Source organism: Molossus molossus, unplaced genomic scaffold (genome assembly GCF_014108415.1).
Source record: "Molossus molossus isolate mMolMol1 unplaced genomic scaffold, mMolMol1.p scaffold_m16_p_3, whole genome shotgun sequence".
NCBI lineage: Eukaryota > Metazoa > Chordata > Mammalia > Chiroptera > Molossidae > Molossus > Molossus molossus.
Genome location: NW_023425366.1, coordinates 141364 through 164767, shown reverse-complemented (window position 1 = coordinate 164767; position 23404 = coordinate 141364). Strand labels below are relative to the sequence as shown.

Here is a 23404-nt window from a genome sequence, read left to right as displayed (position 1 = left end):
TTCAAATTAAAAAGTATGTGAAAAGATATCTAATAACCAGCAATCCCACGAAAGGACTCTGTATGTAATGTCCTTGTTCCCAAGCACGGCCAACAACAACACAGTCTGCTAGAACTTCTTTGCAAGCGATTATGAAACATATAACCTTTTATGAGCAAACCATGGGCTGGGCTTTGGGACCACATAACCCTGAGCTTCAAATCCAGGCCCAACACTTCACTAGCGAGGTGCCCGTAAGCAAAATGTTTACCCTCTCTATTCATTTTCTTCTTTGTAAAATAAGGTTGATAACACTACCTTGTGATGTCATTGAGGACTAGATGGAATGATATATACAGAATGCCTCCCACAAGATAGATATGGAGGAAAGGGTAGCTATCACTAATAGGATCGTATTTATGTTATAGAAAGAAAACATTTTCTTTTCATTCAACTGGAGTTCATTTATTTATTATTTAAAAACACCTTACTTATATTGACGATGCGTGTGGGTTAACTCACTCCTCACAAGCAGGAATGCGTTAAAATGGTTTTTCCTTTTAATGAAAAAGAAATCAGTGACGTCACGGAGATGTTTAATTTCTTCCGAAGGGAACGTGGGACAGTCGGTAGCATGTCCGGACGCCAGTGCTGCAGGGCGTGAAGTCGCAGCCCAGCCGACTCTGAGTCCCACAGGCGGGCTCAGGTCAGAAACAGCTGCGCTGGGCGGGGAAGGTGCTGGAGGTTTCTGGCCTCGCTGTGTGTGTGGGTGCGGGCAAGGTTTGCGTGAGGGAGCCCGAGAATTTCCAGGGCTTCCTCATCTCACGTTCAGTCCCAGCTGTATTTCCCAGTGTCAGTCCTAACAGATGGCGGCAGATGCATCTGTAAGGGGAGAAGGCTTCCCTCTTCCCCTGTCTCCTCAACAAGAGCTGGAGTCTAACTTCCAGGTCATTCCTTAATTTTAAGGCTTTGATTGCTGTTAAACTACAGAGACCCTTGGGAATGGGTACATTTTTAAATAGGCATTTACATTCCAATAAAATTGCAAAGGTGGTATGCAATGACTTTTATGGTAGAGTCCCCCTGATGCCTGTGGTGGAGACCACCAGGTGCCTTTCAATACCTCTCAGGTTCAATACCGTTCAGGATGTTCAGCTGGGCACCTGTGCACCCAAAATCAGGACTGCATTTCCCAGCCTGCCTTGTACCTGGGTGTGGTCATAAGGGTAATTTCTAGGCACTGCAATGTACGAGCACCTATGTGGGGATGCCCTCCATCACCTCTTCTTGCCTCCCAGAAGGTAGATGTAAGAGCTGGAGCTCCAGCAGCCCCATGGTGACCTTGGGAACAAAACTCATAGATGGTGGCCTGATTTCTTGCAAAACTAAAGGGTACTTTAGGGAGAGAATCAGCGCCAGTCCATCTTTGTTGGTTTAGTTGATCCCTGGCTACCTTTCTTATTTCTCTCTCCACCAACTTAAATACCCCAAAAGGCACAAGAAACAGGACAGAGCTAAGTTACCCCAAACCTCTTGCAACTCTGATAGTATTTTCACAACTCAATTTTTGTGGATTCTTCCGCACATGGGATACTAGAAAACTGAGGATACATATTATTTTAGTAAAATGTCGAAGAGAGATGGACTTTGCTCAGAGATGTGTAGCAGTTTGGCATTTGTAATATTTAAATATGTCATGTGGTAGAAGGCTGTTGGAGTTCTGGAAGCTCAGGTGATGATAGCACCAGAATCACAGGAAACTCTGAGGAAAGACCACGCATAAGCACCGGTGTGACTTTTTTTTTTTTTTTTTATTACTAAATGCCAAATAAGTCCATACATTTAACTGTCAGTATTATTTTTTGGTACTTCTCCTGGAAAAACATTTATAAAGAGGTGAACCTTTACATGCATATTTTAAAAATGACTGAGGTTTTATTTTCTAATAAGCTGCTACCATGAAACTCTACACTGAAGTCCCTTTGATCTTTAATTTTATTTTTTATTAGCTACTTTCAATGCAGTTGCTGTAACCGTAACGCCACCTCAACTATGAGGGGAGCATTTAAAAATGTATTTTATGAGTAGTTATGCACCCTGTTTACCTAGGTGATATCACATTACATTCTCAGTTTTTGCAAGATTAGAAGACACATCTCAGAATTCTTAAAACAATACCCTAAAATTAATGGCACACAGTGGGTTCCCAATCCATTGTGTTTGCATTATTGAGTCAATCTGTGAATTTGTTAAAGTTTGTATTTTTAAAAATCTCTTACATATACATTCTTCTAGGTCGATGTTTCTCGAATTACGCAAAGGACCACTTGCATCAGAACTGCGGGAGTGTTTCTTTAAAATGCTAGTGAATCAGATCTCTGCTCATGCCTTGAGTATGTGAATCTGCCCCCCGCCCCCCGATTCTCAAGCACATTTAGATTCAGAACCTCCGTTCTACTGCTTTGTCGGGGGCAATGAAGTTTCGAGCTGATTCAGGTATTACTTCCATGTCTCTGTGCCAAAGTCAAGTGCACTTGTCCCCCGCTCTGCCTCCAGTCACAGTCCTTTGGACACTTGCCCAAAGCAGCGTCCTTACTGGCCTGATCACCTTCTACGCTTAAGGGGAGAGAACTGCAGACGGTGCAGGGAGCCCCGCCAGTCACACCCGAGTCAACTGAGGGACGGAAAGTAGAATAAAAGTGCAGTTCAGAGATTTGAGAATCCTTTGAACTAGTGTGAGACAAGGAGCTCCTACGTGAGGAAGGACAGGGCGACTCGATACGGTCCAGGGTGCCATCCTGTGCCGGGCTCTGGCTCCGGGGCGGGTGTCTTGCTTGCAGGGCCGGCTTTGGGTGACAACCCAGAGCACGCAGGGCTCTGGCCGGCGGCGGCTGCGCCCGGGGACGCGGACCGGGCCGGGGTGGGAGGGGCCGCCCCACGCGGTTGCGCCCCAGGCGCTGGTCCTGGGAGCCCTTTCTCCGCGCCGCCGCCGGGTCTGCAAGCTCCTCCCTAGGGAACAAGCCTTCTGTCCGGATCAGCTGTGCGCCACGTCCCTCTTTCCCTCCGCCACCCCACCCCACCCTCTCCATTGTGCGGCGCGTTTATCTGCGCCTCCTGCGAAGACCCGCACCTCCGCCAGAAGGAGCGTTGCTGAGGACAGGAACCTCGCCCGGCCATGGATCTGTACGGAAAGGTGAGCGAAGGGGTCCCTGTGCGGTCTGCAGGACAGCTCGCCTCATGGACGTGTGTGTCCGTGTGAGCGCGCGCGCGTTCGTGTACGCGTGTGAGGGCGCGTGAGTGTGGACGCGCGCACGCCCGTGTCCGCGTGTGGGTGTGGGAGGGTGTGTCGGAGCATGTGCGTGCGCGTGCGTGCGTGTCACTGGGGGAGCCCGGGAACGCTGAGTCTGTGTGTGTCCGTGTGTGCGCCTTAACGCCAGTGCGGGCACCCACTTCGCTCCTGAGTGTGGGGCCCGCCGCTTCCTCCCCGAGTTCGAGGTGGCACAGACACCGGCCCTGCCTGCGGGACAAACTTTCCGGGTTCCCCAAGGCAGGTGTCGGGGGTGGAGTCGGGACGGCGCGCAGGTGTCGTTGGCATCGGTCGTTAGCACCGGACAGCGCGTTTCCTAACCGGGAAATCCCGGCGCAGCTTCGGGAGGCGACAGGTGGGAACCAGAAACCTGCAGCGAGGCTGAGCCGGGTCGCCGCGTTCGCCTGCACCTCGGAGGGTCGGGCGCGAGGCTGAGAGCGGTCCCAGCAGAGAGAGGCGCCGCGGCCCGCGCGTGGCCAGAGGGGCGGCGGTCTGTCTGCGGCGTCGCCGGGAGTTGTAGTTCGTGGTTCGCGCACTCGCGGAACGCGCCGGGGGTCCAGACTACAACTCCCAGAAGAGCGCGCGGGGGCCGGACCGCGCATGCGCCCCCACGAGGGGACAGCGCCGGTGCTGATATCGGGCGGGTCGGGGAGCCCGCGGGTGCAGAGCGGGGAGCCGGGAGCGCGTGCCCGGGCCAGCGCTGTCGTCCCCGAGAGCCAGGACCGCCCGAGAACAATGAGACACGAAGCTCCGGTGCAGGTGGGTCTGTGCAGCGCTGTGGCCTCGGGGGGCTGGCAGAGATGCTGCCACCCTCAGTCCAGGCGGCCACCGCGAGGAGCCGACCCGACTCGGTCCGGGACAGACGGGTCCGCCGCGCTGTGGGCTGTGCCCAGGCTGTACCGATGGGGGCACTTGTCCCGGGCTCCGCAGGGACGGTGAGCGCGCCCGTGTGCCCGCGAACAGCAGTCGGGGCGCGGAGTCGTGTGTCCTCCGTCTCCCGTCTGTGGCCGCGGAGTGATCGCGGGCTCAGAGCCGGCGGGAGTCCAGATGTGCCGGGGTCGGGGGTCGGGACTGAGGGGCTCCGGGCCAGGAGCGGGGAGGGGACGCAGTGTTAGGGCCCCACAGTCCCCGTCCTCGGTCAGGGCCCAGGCAGCGTCCGCGCACAGGGGCACCCTGGAGGTCCTTCACCTCTGACCCGGGCGGCTCACCCCTGCTCTTCACCTCTGACCCTGGCGGGTTCATCCCTGCACCCGACCCTGAGCAAGCCCATTGCTGTGCCTTCGGCCTCTTCAGCCCCACTCAGGTTTGCTTCCATCCACTCCAGTGCCTGAGCGTCGTGATTACATTTTGTTTTCAAGGAGAGATGCGTGAACGCGAACCATCAGCCCGTGTTTCGTGAACCAAGTAGTAGACGATCTCACGCGCAACAGAAAGGCGCAGATGAACGGGGTTCACGGGAGAGTGGGGCTCACTGTGTGCAAGGGGTTGTCTCTGCTGGAGACCCACCTCTGTGCCAAGTATAAATATTTGACCTTAATTCTTGCTTAAACATTTCCCAGTGATTTTCTTCATGAACCAAGGACTTCAAACATACGCCTCTATTTGCTTTGAAGGTATTTTATGGGTTGTGTGCATTAAGTCCTACACTGATTGGACTGCTAATGAGGAAAAAAAAAAACAACAACAGATCTAGAATTTGTTTGTTGAAGGGTTATACAATGGAAGCCCTCAAATTGCCTTATGAGTTATTGAAAATTTGATTTGCTCCGGAGAACAGGAGCCCCAGTGTGTTTGCTAACGCCTGTCTGTGACTGGGCTTTTCATTATAAACCTGATGTGAAAACAGTCTGGACAGACAATGAAGGTACAGGCTGTTGCAATCAAGATATATTGGTTATGATAATTTTCCATTCCTGGAGATACTGCCGACTGGCTAAATTAGTCGTATTTGATTACAAGTAAACATTGACAATAGAGTTCAAAAGTAGATTGTTAGTATTTAAGTCAACCCCACATATGCACTGAAGTCTTTCTGTCCAAATAAATTACTAAAAAATTAGCCACGCTGCATGTTAATTTATATTTTCATACAAGAGTGTTTAGAATTTTCAGAGCATCATTAAAATTTTACAGAACTAAATGAAATTGATGCCTTAGAAAATATTTTAAATGATTTTATATCAACTATATAGTAGGTACTCTCGTGTAGAATTAATATAAAAATAGGTAACAAAAATCCATTTACTCATGGGTGGAATTATTTTTATATTTATGGTGCACTTTATTCATTGGACTAGATTTTTTTTATTTTTTATTTTTTCTTCAGATAGAGTGGGAGGGAGAGAGGGAGGAGGAGAAAGAGAGAAACATTGATGTGAGAGAGACATATCAAGTGGCTGCCACCCACACAACCCCAACTGGGGCTTGGGACAAACTGCAGCTGAGGTACGTGCCCTTAGCGGGAACTGAACCCAGGACTCTCCTGTCCGCCAGCCGATGCTCTAACCACTGAGCAAAACCAGCCAGAGCTGGACTAGATTTTCGAGGTTTAAAAATTTAAATGCCCAAAAACCATCATGAGTAACATGTACATTTTAAGAAATCAGACTATTTTCTGTAGTATATTTAATTAAAACACATTTATTGATTCAATTTAACAAGTAAATTGTTGTTTTGGTGACATACTCTTCATTATAATCAGGTTTTGAACACATAATGATGGGAATAATGAAACCTATAAACATGCTTATATTTCTAAAGTGGCAAGTAGTGTCTCAACATGCATACTTGCATGATCACATTCCGGGAGAGTCTGGTATGTGAAAATGCAATAAGATGAATAGTTGGCATTTCTTTTTTCTTCCATTCAAAGGCTGAATGAAATACATCATTATTTTAAATATATGCTCCCAAATTTTACTTAGGTTTCTGGACAATGAGTGACAAGCAAAACCTCATCCTATAGTTGCATTATCCTAAGAGATTCTTTTCTCCATTTAACAATATTTAGTTCATTTGTTGATGTGAAATAAAACAACTGTTTTATTTGTTGATTCCCTAATTTACCTATTTTCTTAAAGAAGCCTTTGAAAAAGTATGTAATTTTTTTAAAAAGCATTTTATGTGCCTATATCTTGATGTTCTGTTCAAGGTAGTTGTTTTTGATATGGGCATATTTTTTGAAAAGTATTGTTCTTGGAGTGATACAAAGTGATGGATAATTATTGCTTTTCATCGTGACTATTAAAATAATATGCAGTGATAACACTTGATATCTGTATTTCCTTTGTAACTAAATAACCAGGAATAGCATTTGGTATGTGTTCCAACTGATGGGTTAGAATTGTAATGCAGGAGATGGTCCTTCTGTGCTGTTCCGTTCGGTGCCTCTGTCAGTCCCCAGGGCCCAGTGACATGGCAGCTTCACTGCTGAGGGAAAGACGTCGGCGGACAAAGTGTCGTTTGGTTCAGGAACCAGATATTTAGTGCGTGGTCTGTGCCAAACACTGTGCCTCACATCAGATCTGTGTGTGTGTGTGTGTGTGTGCGTGTGCGTGTGAAATATAAAATAGTCCTTAGTCCTAGAGGTCACCGTTTCTAATTAAGTCAAGGTAACTGGAGCTTATTAAGAATAAAGGACTTTCCCAGCATGGCAATTTCAAGGTTCTGTCAGATCTCTGCCTAGAAAGCCCATGTTGCTCTTTCGTGAGTTGGTTCCCCAAGAAGACGCAGAAGAATGTTGTGCAGAGTGAGGGCGTCACTGGTGTAAACTGATCCCTTCATTTGGTTCAGAAGAAAGAAAAATTGTCTCTATCTTCTGTTTATAAAACAAACTTGTGTGAAGTAAACCAAACATTGCAGAAAGGCCAATGTTTTTTAAATGGCTTTTTATTGCTGGGGGTTGAGTTCCTTGTAGGTTTGCTTACTCCCCTGCAGGACCAAATGGAACCCAATGTCTCCCATTAATGCTTAGCCTCCAGGTGTTTTGAGCATAAGGTTTTTGGGTTATGGCATGAATGCAGAGCCTTCTAACTGTTTGGGAAATTTCAAAGGAAAACATCTACCCTTTGTATGAAGCAGAGTGCCAAAAAAATAAAATCAAAATAAAAAGAGGTTGTTTGGCTAAAAATGAGGATGCTTGAAGAAAGAATATAGATGTAGGCTGAAGATGAAGTTGAGGTGCAAAGCCATAATCAATATTAAATACAGTCATGTTGTACAGAAAAACAAGTTAAAAAGAAGTAAAGTCTAAATACCATTTGACCATGAAAAGTACATGCATTCTCACTCTTCATTACTGTCGAATTTCTGACCATGTCCAGCCTCAGTGATGATCCCTTTGTCTTTATGAGAATCGGAAATTTAGTTCCCGTCCCTTACAGAGACAAAGAAGCCCCCGTCGACGATGGGGAAACAAAGCTTCTTCCTTCATTTGAGCAACTTTATGAAACACCTGCCTTTCTTCTGCAAAGGAAGGTGGAATGTAGAGAGGGAATCAACCTAGAGCAAAAATGAACTTCTGGACTGGAAAAACATTTTCCATATTTTTAGTCCAAGAAGTTGTGGATCGCGTGTAACCAGTTTCCCCTGCCATTTTAAGCTTATATTGGAACTAGAAATTCCAACCATATCCCAGGAAGGAATGATATTTTTATGTTAAGGGAAGGGTTTTCTGCAATTATTCTAATAGCAAGGACACTCAACTTACCTAATGTAAACAGTTGTGCCACCTGAAAACAAATGTCATATGGATTAAATGTTTCCCCTTTTTTCATTCATTAACTGGGTTCAGAGGTTCTAGGAACCATTGCAGTAGGTCACAGTTTATTTCCAAGGTTACTACGACCTCCTGTATGCCCCCTGCTGGGGATTTGACGTGTGAAGATTAAGTCTTTTAGATTTATTTGGAATTATATAGATTTTTCAGCATTTTTCTTTGTTCATTCATAGTTTTTTGAGATATTTATATGCATTGAAAGCAAAATCTTAAGTGGATGGACTTTGATAAATGGATACATCTCTCTAATACACACCGCTGTGAAGATACAGAACATTTCCAATCAGCCCCCAGAGTTATCTTCATTCATGCTCTTTTCCCATTTAATCCACTGACACAGTGAAGTGTTACGTTTTCTCACTCGAAGCAGCTCTCTGAGACACGCAGTGTCGACGCAGGACGCAGCACGCTCTCTCGAGTCCAGCTCATCGTGGTGGAACGATGTGCGGAGGGTCCACCGTGTGGTTGTATTTATCGATAATTCCTTGATGCACATTGTATGTTGTATCAACCTGCCATCAGTCTTTAAATCCATTCTGTTGATGGACTTGAGGTTATTTCCCATTGGAGACTATTATGATAAAGGCTATAAACATTATCATATTAGTCTTTTAATAACAATATGTTTTCATTTCTCTCGGGTAGATGCGTAGACGTAGAGTTGCTGGTGTCAGGCATGTTTAACTTTATGAGGAACAGTGAAGCCAGCAGCCAGCCTGGGGGCACCTTTCACCAGCAACCTGTGAGCATTCCGGGCCCCACAGCCTCAGCAGGGTCAGGGCCTTTGTAACGTCGGTCCCTTTAAGGCAGCGGTTCTCAACCTGGGGGTCGTGACCCCTTTCCCAGGGGTCGCCTAAGACCATCGGAAAACACAAGACACCGCTCCTCCGTCGGTCTCTGGGCGGGTCCACCCACATGCAGGTAGCCCACCACCAAAGGAGGACCTGCATCAGAGGGTCGGCACCAGGAAGGCTGAGAAGGCTGCTCTGATGGGTGTTCTGTGGTATCTCCTTGTGATTTGAATTTTTATCTTCTTGGTGACAAGGGATGGTTTGCATATTTTCATCTGTTCACTGGCCACCTTTACATCTTCCTTTGTGAAGTGTCTGTTTAGCCTCTTGTCCATTTTGGGTTTTGTTGTTGTTTATTTGCAGGAGAGCTTTATGATTTTGATACTAGTTCTTTAGATATATTTGAAAATATTTTCTGCCCAGCGTGAATACTCACACTCAGTATCTTTTGATGAGTTTACCACTCAAAGTCAAATCTTGGAAGGAATCTTTATAGCAAATCTCTGGAGGCATTTTTTGAGGGCTTAAATACTTAAAAATAATATCTAATATTTTAAAAATATTTAATGATGAATAGTTCTTAGGAAACACATTAAAATTTGTTTTTTTACCCCAGTGGGAATTTTTAGAGTACTTTACTGGGTACTTTAAGAGAGATTTTTCCTTATATCAGTCGTACTGTGCCTGTCCATTAGGTCTAATTGCTATTTTCTCGTTGGTAAGAGACACTTTTGCAGGAGTCATTCTTCATTTGTGGTTTTGGTGTGGACACAGCGTCCTATAGCTCTTGGGTGCTTTCTTATGGAGCAGGGGGAAGTGAAGCATAATTTTGTGTTATTTTTAAAATGACTGATGGAGAAGGTCAAGGCCCCCTGCCACAGAGCTGGCTGAGCGGGCTCAGCTCTGCTCCGAGGACGAGGCTCTTGCTTCTGAGGGGCTGTGCCTCCTCATGTCTGACCGGAGCTCACAGTGCGTCATGTCTCCGGCCCTCAGAGGGTCCCAGTTCTCCACCAGGGCAGAGAAGCTTCTCAGAACTCAGCTTGTGTGGGCAGCCCCGGCGTCCCATGTAGACTGTCCTGAGAGACAACACTGTGGGGACGAGACCTGCCCTCAGGATTGGCAGAAGGGGGTCTGGTGCGGGCAGCAGCCTGTAGAGAGCATTGGGGCTCCATTTCCACACCCCTGGAAATCGGCCTGCATGTCGGATGACTCAGCCGCCTCTTACCTAGATCTGTCCCTGAGGCCCTGGCGTGTGCCCTGCCTTGGCTTCCACGTGGACCGTTGATTATCCAGTGGATTCCAAACCTGACTGATCCAAAGGATCACACGGGAACTTTAAAATAGCGGGTGCTTTTCTCCCCTCCGCTCCCTGGGCCCCTTCCTGTAGCCCCAGAGCCCCTTCTCCCTGCTGCTTCCCCTCTCCGCTCCCCGGCCTCTCCCCTGACTCTTAGAAAATAAATTGCGGGTCCCCTCCTCCACTTTGAGGGTTCTAATTGCTTAGAGTGCAGGAGGCCTCCGGGGTGGGAACTCTTGGGTCTGTGTGCCCTGTGAGGTTTAGTTTTGTATTCCTGAGTGGAGGTGGAACCAGCTAGGGGAAGTAGGTATTTGAGAACGGTGTCTGGTATTTCTTGCTACCAAGAAATGACGATAAAGCCTGTGTATATTGTATCCATATCCAGGACAAAAGTCTTAAAGGCTTCTTTACGTTTGTTGCTAAGAGAGAGGCCCTTTCATTTTTATAAATTGACATCTGCCTATGGGGAGTGTGAATGTCAAGAATGATTTTAAAAAAATATATATATTTTACACTTCATTTTGTTTTAAAAAGCAGTATATGGGGAAGGGAGTTGTTTGGCTCCGTGGGGTCAGGGAGGCATGAGGGGATCCATTTTCCTGTTTGCACGCCCTGCCCAACCAGGTGACCCACTGTCCCCGCTTGCTGGTCTTGCTGCCGAAAGTCCTGCTGTGGTCCCTGAACCCCAGGCCCAGGCGGACCAGGAGGCTTGGTCACTGCAGCCCAACCCATGACCAAACAGCCAGCATGTCCACTGCTGGGCCACTCCAGGCTCCGCAGGCCCAGGGCGCCCTTTGTCCACCATTCACTCCTGAACCCCAAATTTCTGTTACCTCACTTTTCTACTTCTCTTTGTCTGCATGGAATTTTACTCCGTGAAAACCCTTCGCCATCATTCAGAGAGGTTTTGGGAAAGGATGGAGATAACCATCCGTATGCAAGATAATGTATATTTGTATTTATATTTTATGTATACGCCGTTTCATATTTATATATGGAAGCCTCTTAATGAGTTCTCACCTTAAAACAATGATGTGTGGACTTAAAAAACATATTTTCATTGAGATATAATTAACATATAACATTGTATAAGTTTAAGTGTACAACATGTTGAGTTGATACAGTCATATTGCAATATGATTACTACCATGGTGGTGGCTAACACCTCATGTAATTATCATTTCTTTTGTATGATAGGGACAATTACGACCTAGTCTTGTAGCAACTTTTAAGCTTATAATACAGTATTATCTATAATGATATTGTGGAATCTGGTAATTTACCAAATTCACTATCAGAAATTAGCTTCACCTAAAACCAATTCGAGGGCCATATAAGTTTCCCCATAATTACTGTGATAATCCTGTGGATTCCAGACCTGATTGATCAAAAGAATGACATGTAAACACTTGAATTCTGCCCCCTTGTTAGTCCAGACATAAAACTCAGCCGTATCTCAATTTCTAGAAAAGGGTTTCACAAGTTTAGTGACTCTCCAGAGGTCACTGGGTGTCAGGCGATGTCCTTGGACAGGTCACACACAGCACAGGTGTATGATCAGCTTCCGTTCCACAGCCTCTCCAGACCACAGGACACCTCCATCCGCACAAGGGTCCCCCGGGGCTCAGCTGCTATCCCGAGAGGTCAGGTGAATGCCCCTTGTTTCCTCTCATATTGGAAACGAGAAAATAACTGTAAGGGACTTACATCGGTACCTATGAAACTCTACACAGTGGACGTGTTGGGTGTGGAAGCCTCTTGCCCACAAACAGTAGGAACTGCGAGGGCGTGTTCTACGGACGGAACCATTTCCGGTTAAGAGCGCAGGATCCGGAGGAGCAGTGTCCAGCTGAGACCCAGTCAGGACACAGACACGCCTGGTTTCCAAGCTGCTCACTACCGGCCTGACAGTGACGGTACACGGCACCCCACCCTCAGGCGGCGCCGCACGGAGCTTGTGGACCTCCAGGTCGCCTCAGAGAGAAACAGGGTGAATTCTCTGCTGCTATTGATCCTGTCTGATTCCAACACCAGACTGATTCCAAAACCTGCAGAAATAGAGGCCCCCGCGATGTGTAGACGTTTTGAATATCATTGTGGAGATTTAGATGGAGAACATCACCGTGGGGCTTTCTCCAGTGCGGGAGCCCAGTATGTCCAGCCTCATGGGCTGCTGGGCCCGGTGGTGTCGCCGCAGAGCGGGGCATGGGCACAGGGGCTCCAGGGCGAGGGGCACGGGGCTGCTCGCCATGTGCCCAGAGCCGCTGAGGGACCAGTGACCACTTTCTGGAAGATTCTTGCTCCTATTTCCTGATTTATATCCCCAGTAAGACTCACAGACAGCCAGACAGATGTGGAGTGGGAATGTGTGTGGTTTATTAAACTTAGATGAAATAAATCCTGGCTCGCAGGAGGGAGAAGCAGACGCCCCAATGCCCTGCTGGGGACAGAAATGGGGCAACGTGACAGCAAGTCGAAGGGAATGACAGGATTCGCTGTGAGGGTTCACTGCCGCCTCTCCACACTAAGTCATGCGAGCATGTTCAACATTTTCGTGGAAAAGTATAGCTAAAATTTGAAAACATGAGTAGGCATGAAGTAACCTTCCACAGTCTTTAAATTGCATTAATCTTGAATTAATGTCCAAAATAAGAATCATAGAGTTGAAAAGAATCCCCCAGCGTCCGAGCAGCCCAGGAGAGATGGAGCTTCTCCGTCACACTGAGGGATCGGAGTTCACCAGGCTGTGAGGCAGCCGACTTCACGCTGACCACCTGCAACCGCTGCACATTTCTTCCTTAGATTTCAGTGAGCCTCTCCTCCCGTAGCTTCTGCCAGTCCGCTCCCGCCAGAGGAGACCCCACATGTCTTAGGACCAATCATGGCCCCTGTTTCATCTCCTCCTGCCTGCCGGGAGGACCTCAGCTGCTAGGTTAACTGGGGCGTCTCTCCAGGTGCCGAAGCCCCGGGTGTGGCTCCCACCATCACCACCCTCTGTCAGTGTAGAGTGAAATGTGCTATCACACCTGACACTCTTCACTTAACACGAAGTCTCCCAAAATGCTCAGCACTTTTTCAGTCATTGTCATAAACATCGGTCTTCCCATCCCCGGCTTAGCCTTGGGCAATTTACTTTTAGTGGAAGGATCAATCTTTAAATTGACCCTATTATGTGTTCTTTTGCTTGTTTTGATTTGCAATTTAATCCAGATCTGATCATTTTATGTCCTTTCATTAAAAATATTAGCTATCATCTAAGCCAATCAGTTTAATTCAGTTTGCCTGTGGTTTGCTAAATCAGTGAATTTTACAATATGCCTGTCTCCATGAAAAAGAAAAATTAGCTATCCATTCCAAAGTCGTGTCATTTCTAAATTTGGTCAATATGAAGTTGATATATTCATTTAAGACCCTGATCAAAATGCTAATCAGATTGGAGACAAATAAAAATGAACTTTTTATCCTGTTGAATGTATACGTCTGTGCAGGAGACTCTTCAACACGTCACTGAGGATTCGGATCACAGCTTCTGTGGTCATCTTTGTCGATCCTCTTGCGGGAGGTTACTTCATGCCTACTCATGTTTTCAAATTTTAGCTATACTTTTCCACGACAATGTTGAACATGCTCGCATGACTTAGTGTGGAGAGGCGGCAGTGAACCCTCACAGCGAATCCTGTCATTCCCTTCGACTTGCTGTCACGTTGCCCCATTTCTGTCCCCAGCAGGGCATTGGGGCGTCTGCTTCTCCCTCCTGCGAGCCAGGATTTATTTCATCTAAGTTTAATAAACCACACACATTCCCACTCCACATCTGTCTGGCTGTCTGTGAGTCCTACTGGGGATATAAATCAGGAAATAGGAGCAAGAATCTTCCAGAAAGTGGTCACTGGTCCCTCAGCGGCTCTGGGCACATGCCGAGCAGCCCCGTGCCCCTCGCCCTGGAGCCCCTGGGCCCATGCCCCGCTCTGCGGCGACACCACCGGGCCCAGCAGCCCATGAGGCTGGACGTACTGGGTTCCCGCACTGGAGAAAGCCCCACGGTGATGTTCTCCATCTAAATCTCCACAATGATATTCAAAACGTCTACACATCGCGGGTGCCTCTATTTCTGCAGGTTTTGGAATAGTCTGGTGTTGGAATCAGACAGGATCAATAGCAGCAGAGAATTCATCCTGTTTCTCTCTGAGGCGACCTGGAGGTCCACAAGGCTCTGGCACGGTGCCGCCTGAGGGTGGGGTGCCGTGTACCGTCACTGTCAGGTAGTGAGCAGCTTGGAAACCAGGCGTGTCTGTGTCCTGACTGGGCCTCAGCTGGACACTCTCCTCCGGAACCTGGGGTCTGGGCCGGCTCATGTACAAGATGGCAACAAGATATTAGTGTTGGCCATCTGCAGGCTGGTTGAGCCTAGCGGCTCCATGAGGGGTGAGTATTGGTTGTTAAAAGAATGATGTCTTCGGGAATGTGCCCAACAAGACAGTTACTGTACCTGGTTTCCTGGGTGTCAGAAGTCATCAGAGTGAGACATCACTGCTCACCTGACACTCAAGGATTACAGTCTGTTCTTGTCCTTGGCTGGTGTGTGTTGGGGCAGGTTTGTCTTGGTGGGTAGACTCCTGGTCCAGAAAGGAAAGTGATGGTATCTGCTGGTGTTCATGACCCAGGTGTCCTCCAGGTACACACTTCTCACAGGTCATAATTGCCAGAGATGTCAGTGTGGTGACATGAGCTCAAAAGAGAGATGCTTAAGCTTGTATTATACTTGACATGGAAGTGTGAGATGCAATCAGAATTGTTACTGCCCTTAAATTTTATAATATACACTGATTTTCGTTTTGTTCATATTCTTATGCACATAATTGTGTTTCCTTACTGGCAATAAGTATTTGTAGAAAGGGAACATCTTACCATTTTCCTCTGTTGTCTGTAAACACACACACACACACACACACACACACACACACACACCCCGAGCACTCATCACTGTTTCTAGCATGTCATTCTCTGCCGGGCTTCTGTCCTCGCCATCCCCAACAGACAGTTGTCATTGTTAACCAGAGTTTATGGGAAATGAAAAAGGTCCGTGTGGCCTGGCCCTGTCCTCAGAGCCCTCGCAGTTACCGTGGTGCTCAGTACCTGTCTGCCCAGTGCAGTGACCATTGGCCCCAGCGACTGTTGTGACAGAGGGACTGAACGCTCACTTTTATTCAATTCTAATTAAGTATAAAGAGGCACATGTGACTCATGGCTGTCTCACTGGGTAGCACAGTAACTGCAGAAGAATTCATGGCATCAGAAAAGGTCATTGTAAGTGAAGAACCATGACCTGTCATTCGAAATGCCTTTTTCCAGGTAGAGCCCAATGATGTTTACAAGTACTGCTGCATTGTTGTTGGCAGACGCTGGCACGGCTGTCACAATAAGGGGAAATCAAGCAGCTTCCACGTGAAGCTTCCACGGGGAACAGGAGGCCATTCTCCATGCTGTGCTGGGTGCTCTGCAGATCTGCTTCCACGAGCACATTTTCACAGGCGTTTAAGTGAGATCACAGTTTTTTCCACTTCATGTAAAGGGGGGGGCAGCAGTGTGAGCCACAGAGTCCGTGGCACAGCCAGTCAGTGGGGGTCCAGAGCACCCCTCACCTCTCCCACAGGGACGCTTCCCCGCGGCATCGGAGGACAGGTTGGGGTCAGGAGCACGCCTGGCACTGCCTCTGGGGCCCGGTGCGTGAAGCCGAGCACCTGACTGGGTACCGTGGGTCTTGGTTTTCTCCTTCTAACTGGAGAGAGTGAAGGCCCCACCGCGCAGGGCTGTCCTGAGGGTTATTTGAACCACACGTGTTTGCCGTGATCATTTTTTATTTGCAAGAGTCGGCGGTTCATGTTCCGATGTCGTATTGTGGTGATATTAGTAGATGAAACAGATACGCGTTCGGTGTGCTTGCCTGGAAAAGGGGCGCGACTAATATTCAGATACTTCGGGAAAAAGGCGCTGCCGGTCAACACTGCGGTGCTTCCACAGCCGGGACCATGAGGTGTCCGAGCCCAGGGCCCAGGCCGCTCCTCGCCTGGAGCTTCGCGCGGCCCTCGCAGGGGTCCCCTCCGGTGCGCGAGGGGCCCTGCAGGCGGGGCGGCGACAAGCGCCCCCCGGAGGTCGCTGCGCGCTCCTGCAGCCGGGGCCGCGGCCAGGGAGCCGGCACCCGAGCCGGCGCACCCACTGCTGCCGGTCCCACACCTGTTCGGGGTGCCGGTGGCGGGGGTGCCCCAGCTTCCGCAGCACGGAGGCCGACCTGCTCTCCCTCTGTCCGCCCAGGTGGCCGCTGCGCAGGATGCCAGGGGCGGCCGGAAAGACGCCTCGGACCAGAACTTCGACTACATGTTCAAGCTGCTCATCATCGGCAACAGCAGCGTGGGCAAGACGTCCTTCCTGTTCCGCTACGCCGACGACTCCTTCACGTCTGCATTCGTCAGCACCGTGGGCATCGACTTCAAGGTGAAAACCGTGTTCAAACACGAGAAGAGAATCAAGCTTCAGATTTGGGTGAGTGACGGGAACTGAGGTCTGGGGGCTGCAGCGCGTGGGAGGGAGCCTCCTGCGGCCCACGGCCCCGCCCCGCAGCCGCTCTTTGGGGCGGTGTGTGTCCGAGGCCCGTGTGTGTCCGGGCCCGTGTGTGTCCGGGGCGGTGTGTGTCTGGGCCCGTGTGTGTCCGGGCCCATGTGTGTCCGGGGCGGTGTGTGTCCGGGCCCGTGTGTGTCTGGGCCCGTGTGTGTCCGGGCCCGTGTGTGTCCGGGCCGGTGTGTGTCCAGGGCGGTGTGTGTCCGGGGCGGTGTGTGTCTGGGCCCGTGTGTGTCCGGGCTCGTGTGTGTCCGGGGCGGTGTGTGTCCGGGGCGGTGTGTGTCCGGGGCGGTGTGTGTCCGGGGCGGTGTGTGTCCGGGCCCGTGTGTGTCCGGGCCGGTGTGTGTCCGGGCCCGTGTGTGTCCGGGCCGGTGTGTGTCCGGGTCCGTGTGTGTCCGGGCCGGTGTGTGTCCGGGCCCGTGTGTGTCCGGGGCGGTGTGTGTCCCAGGCGGTGTGTGTCCCGGGCGGTGTGCGTCCGGGGCAGGAGCAGAAGCCTCGTTCAGGTGTGGAAACGATATGCCAGTTGCCAGGGGTGCTCTGGTGAGTCTCTGGGGAGAGAAAACCTGCATGGCGCTGGCTGGTGGAAGGGGCAGCCGGGGTAAGTCTGGCTCTGCCCGTGACCGTGAGGCGTCTGAGCTCTTCTGCACCAGGTTCCTAATCCACAGAACAGGCGGATCCCACCTTTTGAGCCCAGGAAGCAGCCTGTCCTGGGCACTTGAAAGAAAAAGGCAAACACCCAAATGTAGAAAAAGCTTAAGTCTGTCCCTTCAAAAAGTGCAGATATAACCTTGAACACGGTTGATTTACGCGTCTTTGTGCTCTTAGCTCTAACAGCTATACTTACCCACACAAATAAAACGAACAGAAACAAGGTAAAATGTGCATTTTAAAACAGCGTGTTCCCCTAAGCACAAGGTTGTCCAGTCAGTTTGGGACAATTTGGCAGAAGATCAGAGGTTGCTTTACTAGATTGCTGGGGTAAATTTAGAATAGCAAGTGAGAAACAGAAGAAAGGAGTGTGGGTAACGGGTTCAAGGTAAATGAGAGTGGGACCAACAGCTCCATTACCCAGAGGTAATTGCGTGCTGACCATGAGTGCCCAAGACATCAAGGACAGATACACCTGCCGAATGTTTCCGGTTAGCTCAGCCCCTTTTCCTGCTCTGTTACCTCTGCGGCTGATGCTGATTCGAGCCATGAACAGGTGTTTCCCAGGTGGTGAGGTTTCTTCTGATTCGGTTCTGGTACCACTCGCTGCTGGGCCGGGCTGACCGAGGACCCACAACACCTCCCTCTCGAGTCCGGAATGTTGAGAGAAAGACAAGTCCCGGGCAGAGCCCTTTTTAGAACATTTCCATAAACTGGTGACCTTTCCATGTCTTGAAGCTCTGAGGTGCGCTGGCAGGGGTCCCCTCAGACAGCTCCCAGGAGATTCTCCTTCCCGGCAAGTTACGACTCAGGTCAGAACTTGTAAGAGTGGGCTCCGCACCTGTACCCGCTGCTTTATCATGAAGAAGTCTCCTTGAACACGGTGCTGTCGTGAAGGTGGCAACCGCACACACGTATTCTGGGATGTTCAGGAACACGTGATTGTCCAGGGGCCCAGGCGGTGGGGAGACATGCAGGAGGGAGAGGGCTGGCACCGCGTGTGGTTCCTGTGGCCACGCGGGGAGTTGCCGCCTGGTGCTGTGATGTGTGTGTGCTGGAAAAGGGTTAGATGTGTGCAGGTCCTACTGCTTGGCCACTGCAGGACATCATGCATTTGATGTTGACGGTTTGTCGTCTCGTTGCATTTTAATTACCGTACAACTGCTTTTCCTGGTTCATAGCACAGTATTCATGTGAACTTATATTGACGTGTACACACGTTGAGATGTTGCTGTCATCTCAGCCTACACGAAGGTCCCCTTCTGCTCACACACCTGTGACAGCCATTCCCGATTCCCTGTGGACACCCGCTGGCTGTCCTGCAGTCTAACCGGATTCTGACAGCAACCACCTGGATGAGCAGACTCCACAGGCAGACACCTGAGTTTTGCAGACGACTCCCTGCCTCCGGAGACCAATCCAAGTCGGGAGGCTCCCATAACCACACCTGTCACGGTTGATAATTTGCTAGAACAGCTCATAAAACTCAGGAAAACAATGTACTCACTGTTAGTGGTTTATTACAGAGAATACAACTCAGGGACGGTGGAAAGAAGAGACACATGGGACAAAGGGGGGAGATGTGGGGTGCAGCCTCTCTGTCCTCTGGCGGTGTCACCCCTAGCATGTCAGTGTGGTCACCCACCCGGAGGCTCTCCACACCGCCTCCTCTAGGATGTTTATGGACCTTAGTCCATGGCCTCAGTCGATTAAAATCACTGGCCATTGCTGATTAATCTGATTTTCAGCACCTGCCCCCTCCCCGCGGTCATGGGGTGGGGCGCAAAGTTCCAGCCCCCTGGTCCCATGATTTGTTCTTCTGGCAAAGTCTTCATCCTGGAGCCCTGGGGCGGCCCCGGGAGTGGCCTCCCCAGCTGAGTCCGGCGCGGGCAGGGGCTTGCTGGGAGCGGTCCCCAGAGACCCAGTCCGCGGCCTCGGGCTCCGCGGGCACAGGAGGAAGGCCCAGCACACGTGCAGACGTGGGGCCGCCACGCAGGTTTCCAGGGAGAGACGCAAAGTGGCTTCACGGTGATTAGTCCGACCCAAGGTGACGTCGCCCAGGCCAGGCCGCAGAGGCCGGTGCACTTGGGATCCGCTGCTCTGCCGACTCGAGCTGCCCACAGACAGCGGGACTTTCAGGAGAAGAAGCCGCGGCGGGGTCCCAGCTCCGGGTGTGCGGCGGCCGGGCCTCTGGGGCTGACCCGCCTTCAGGTCACGTCCAGGCCGCGCTGGGCTGAGCCTGGGCCCCGGTTGGCAGCATCTGCCAAGGGCTTCTGTCGGGGGCAGAGCGGGGGGCTCCCTGCTTCCTGCTCGTGGTTCGCTGCGTGGGGGTCCCCCCCCCCGGACAGCTGGGTTCTCAACAGCCCACATTCCGGTAACGCGTTTTCGTGGCGACGGAGACAGGACGTTTCTCCTTGGACGTGTCACCCCCGTTCTGCGGAAGTTCGTTACCTCCTGGGAATAAAGGTGTTTAGAAAAATATCATCGTTTGTTTAGTTACAAACTATTATTCTGTTAGTATGGTCACGACTCCCTCTGTTCTTTGCTGTATTGACATTTCTTGCTGACTTTCACTGTATTATCATTTTTATGATACCCCACATTTTCAAGATTTTGGAGATTTCAAGGATTTAGTCTGGCTCTTTTACAATTTTGTGTTTATTTAATGCTGTTAGGAATATACTGGAGAGAAGTTCAGTGTGATTTTTCACTTTAATTATAGGAAAATACTTCACAGCTGGGGCCTATAATATTTTGCTTCTAGTTTAAAAAGCAGTTTAGCCTCGAGAATGGCCATGTGGAGTGGATTTCTTCCCAGTGAGGAGATGGAAATAATGTGCCTCCATTACCGAGAACGTCTGTGTTTGTCGCAGTGTCTGGAAGCACACGGTGCGCTGACCATCGCTGGCCGGGGCCGAGTCGGCAGCCAGACCAAAAGCGAACCCTGGGTCCCCCTTTCCCGTGGGATCTGCACTGTTCATGTCCAGACATCACTGTCCCTGCCGACGAGTGGAGTCTGGCTTAGAGAACAGAGGTTTGCAGTGGACGGGGCCAGTGGGCAGCGGGGTCACTGCTTCTTAAGAATCGTCACGGGCATTTTCTTATTCTTGCGTCTCTCTTGCTCACGGTCACCCTTCACCATTGCTGTCTTCCTCTCTCTTTGCTGTCTTCATGTCTGAGCTCTGGCTGAGCTCATGGGAAACTCACGCTCAGGGCGTCAGAGACCAGGGCGGCCACAGAGAGCGTCCTTGCTGAGCTGTGCCCGGCCCGGGTGCGGGGCCCTGTCCTCCTCACAGAAATGCCGTCTGCTCCTCCAGCCTGTGCCTGGCCCCGGGCCCGCACTGCAGCGTCCACAGAGCCGTGTCACCATCCGGTGCAGGCGGACGAGGGGACCGAGGCTGCCTACTCGCTGGGAAGAGGGTGTCCTAAGATAGACGCTTTGGTTCTGCTCACGCAGCCAGGCCAGCAGGTCAGCAGGTCAGCAGACACTGCCTCTGACATGCTGGTTCCTAAGCTCACAGATCCCAGGAGAGGCCGGAGGCTCGGGGAGGCCCCCAGGGAAGGAGCAAATCCTCAGGGGGTAGGGAGCAAGGGAGAGACAGCCTGTGTTTCTAGAAGGAACCGGCAAGGTGGGTGAGCAGGCCCTGGACACGAGGGCTGTCCCAGGTGGTCTGGCACCTGCCTTCGGTGACCAGGCAGGTGGACAGTGGCCAGAGTGTGGGAGCCCAGAAGGGGGTGCGGGGCTGGGCTCTGGACTGGTAGGTCTGTACGTGAAATGAGCCAGTGGGTTGTTCGTTGTCCCAGGACTTGCTAACCCCGAGGGGCCCAGGTGCTCGGAGCTCCAGGGGGCCCTCTGTGACTGATCCCCTCTGACAGGCGCCTGTGATCTCAGCCACCATCACCGTGGTGCCTTTCTGGGTCTCAGTGTCCGCAGACCTAGAGCGTTGGATCGAGTCAGGACCTTACAGACTGTGTGGCCCAGCGACTCATTTGAGGATACGACTGATAAAAGCATCGTTCATTGAACCCCATTGACCCATAAAGCAAGCACTTTATGTTATATGCGTTTTAGAATTTCTTTTTTCAACAGCCCGTGAGGGCAAGTGGTCTGATTAACCCGTTAGCAGAGGAAACCAAGAATCAGCTCCCAAGGTCACGGTCGGGCTGTGTCAGGGCTCAGACCCCAGGCCTGCCCTTGACCACAGGCTGTCAGGGGGCCTTCAGGGTCTGACCCCTACATCTGAATCCCAGTCTTTCTTTCCACACCAGTTATTGATCGGTTCTTTTCCTGTTCCCTTGTTGTCGGCTTCAAAATCCCCTTGGCCGCGGCGGGATCGGCTGCCTTGGTTGACATTTGTGCCACCAGCACGAGCGCCCTTCTCTGCTCTGCGTCTCGGCCACTGAAACGCGCAGGGAGAGGGGTCATGGCCAGCTGGCTTGCTCTGGCACATTCGGGGTATCTGAGGGTTCCTGGGGGGCGAGGCCAGTGAAAGGGGCGGCTGCCTGTGGACAGGCTCTGGAATCGCTGCCTTCGGGGCGCAGGATGGGAGGGCGCCTGTTTTCGCTGGATGGTCAGCAGGTGTGAAAACCCGCCCTGGAGCCGCGACCACCACCCAGGCCATTTCTGCCTCTGTGCGCCCTTCCCCCACCCTCTTCTGACTTACGTCTCCCTTTCCGGAGAGATCGGGAAGGCTGAGGTTCGGTTCCACCCCTGAGGAGAGCTGATTCTGCCTGCGACCCCTCAGCCGTGTGACAACCTGCTCTCTGTCAGAGCCGAGCACAGGGATGGCCGCTGCCCAGGACGGGCGGACAGACAGGTCACCTCACAGACAGTGTCGCCCCCAGTGGCAGGGGGGCCCGTGCACCACGGGGTTCCAGTGTGGACCCTGCTCGTACCGGCAGCGTGACCTCAAGATGTAGCTTCTCTGCGTCTCTGTTCATTCATTCGTGAAAGGGGAGCAGATGCCACCACCTGTTAGCTGCTAAGTAGCTGCTGCGATAAATCCTTGTTCCTAGTCCAGTACCAGGCTCACGCTGACCACGTGGCAGCCTTCGTTTCTAACAGCCCACCAACCTCAGGCGTTTGTACTCATCAAGTCATTCAGCTGAACGGAGTATCTGTTGGCCGCCCGCTGCGTTCTGGGCACTGCTGGGTGCTGTGTGACAGTGGGGGGGGGGCACCGGAGCCCTCGGAGGGGACTCGGGGGAGGGCAGAGAGCCATCTGCTGTGACAAATGGCCCCGGGCATGAGCTCAGGCTCCGCAGGGAAGATGTCCAGCCAGCCTCCAGGAGCATCCATAGCTGAGCCAAGAACTGACAAGGAAGAGGAATTATGTGTTCATTCATTCATTTATTCATTCACTCCGTTCACATTTATTGCGTTTTCACTGTGCACCAGACACTGAAGGGATTTGAGGTGAAGGTGAATCACAGGAAACAGCTTGTGGCAGAGGGGTCATCGGATGACCTATGAGAGACCAGCAACAGGCAGGAAGCCTGTGAGTGTCCAGGGCGGGGCTGGGCTCCTGGGCACCCGTCCTCGCTCTGCAGGCCTCAGTCACGATCCTGAGCACGAGGGTGGACTCGACTAGACAAGCGGAGCTGACTCTCTGTCCCTAACGTGCCAGGTCCCGGGACGCGGTTGCAGGTGGTAGGTCGTGTGATCCTCACACACACCGGAGGCAGGAGCTGCTCTTACCTTCACTTTGCAGACGAGGACACTGAGGTGCAGAGGGCGCGACGTTTCCGTTCCCTCAGCGGCCGTGGACTCGCTGGTCTGCGTGACTCCGCCAGTGCGGGGCCTTTCCTCCCCCCGTCCTGCCCGCCCTTCTCTGCAGCTTCCGGTTTTAGTCCCGGCTCCGGTCCAGCCAGTGGGCGTCTTTCATCTGTAATGCTTACAACGACCTTGAAATGTATTGATGTGGCTTTTTTTTTAAAAAAAAAAGATATGAGGAAACCCAGCCTCAGAGAGGTTAAATAATTCCCTCCTGATC

The 23404-nt window shown here is 51.1% G+C and overlaps 1 protein-coding gene across 1 annotated transcript in view; it reads left to right on the top strand.

Annotated features, from left to right (window-relative positions):
* The first annotated feature begins 3992 nt into the window (after nt 1–3992).
* RAB3C (RAB3C, member RAS oncogene family) overlaps nt 3993–23404 on the top strand; it is a 112606-nt gene continuing 93194 nt past the window's right edge. The window contains exons 1-2 of the mRNA XM_036280454.1: nt 3993–4045; nt 16461–16688. Coding sequence (XP_036136347.1) covers nt 4022–4045; nt 16461–16688 — 252 coding nt within the window. The 5' untranslated portion in view covers nt 3993–4021. The remainder of the gene's footprint in view (nt 4046–16460; nt 16689–23404) is intronic.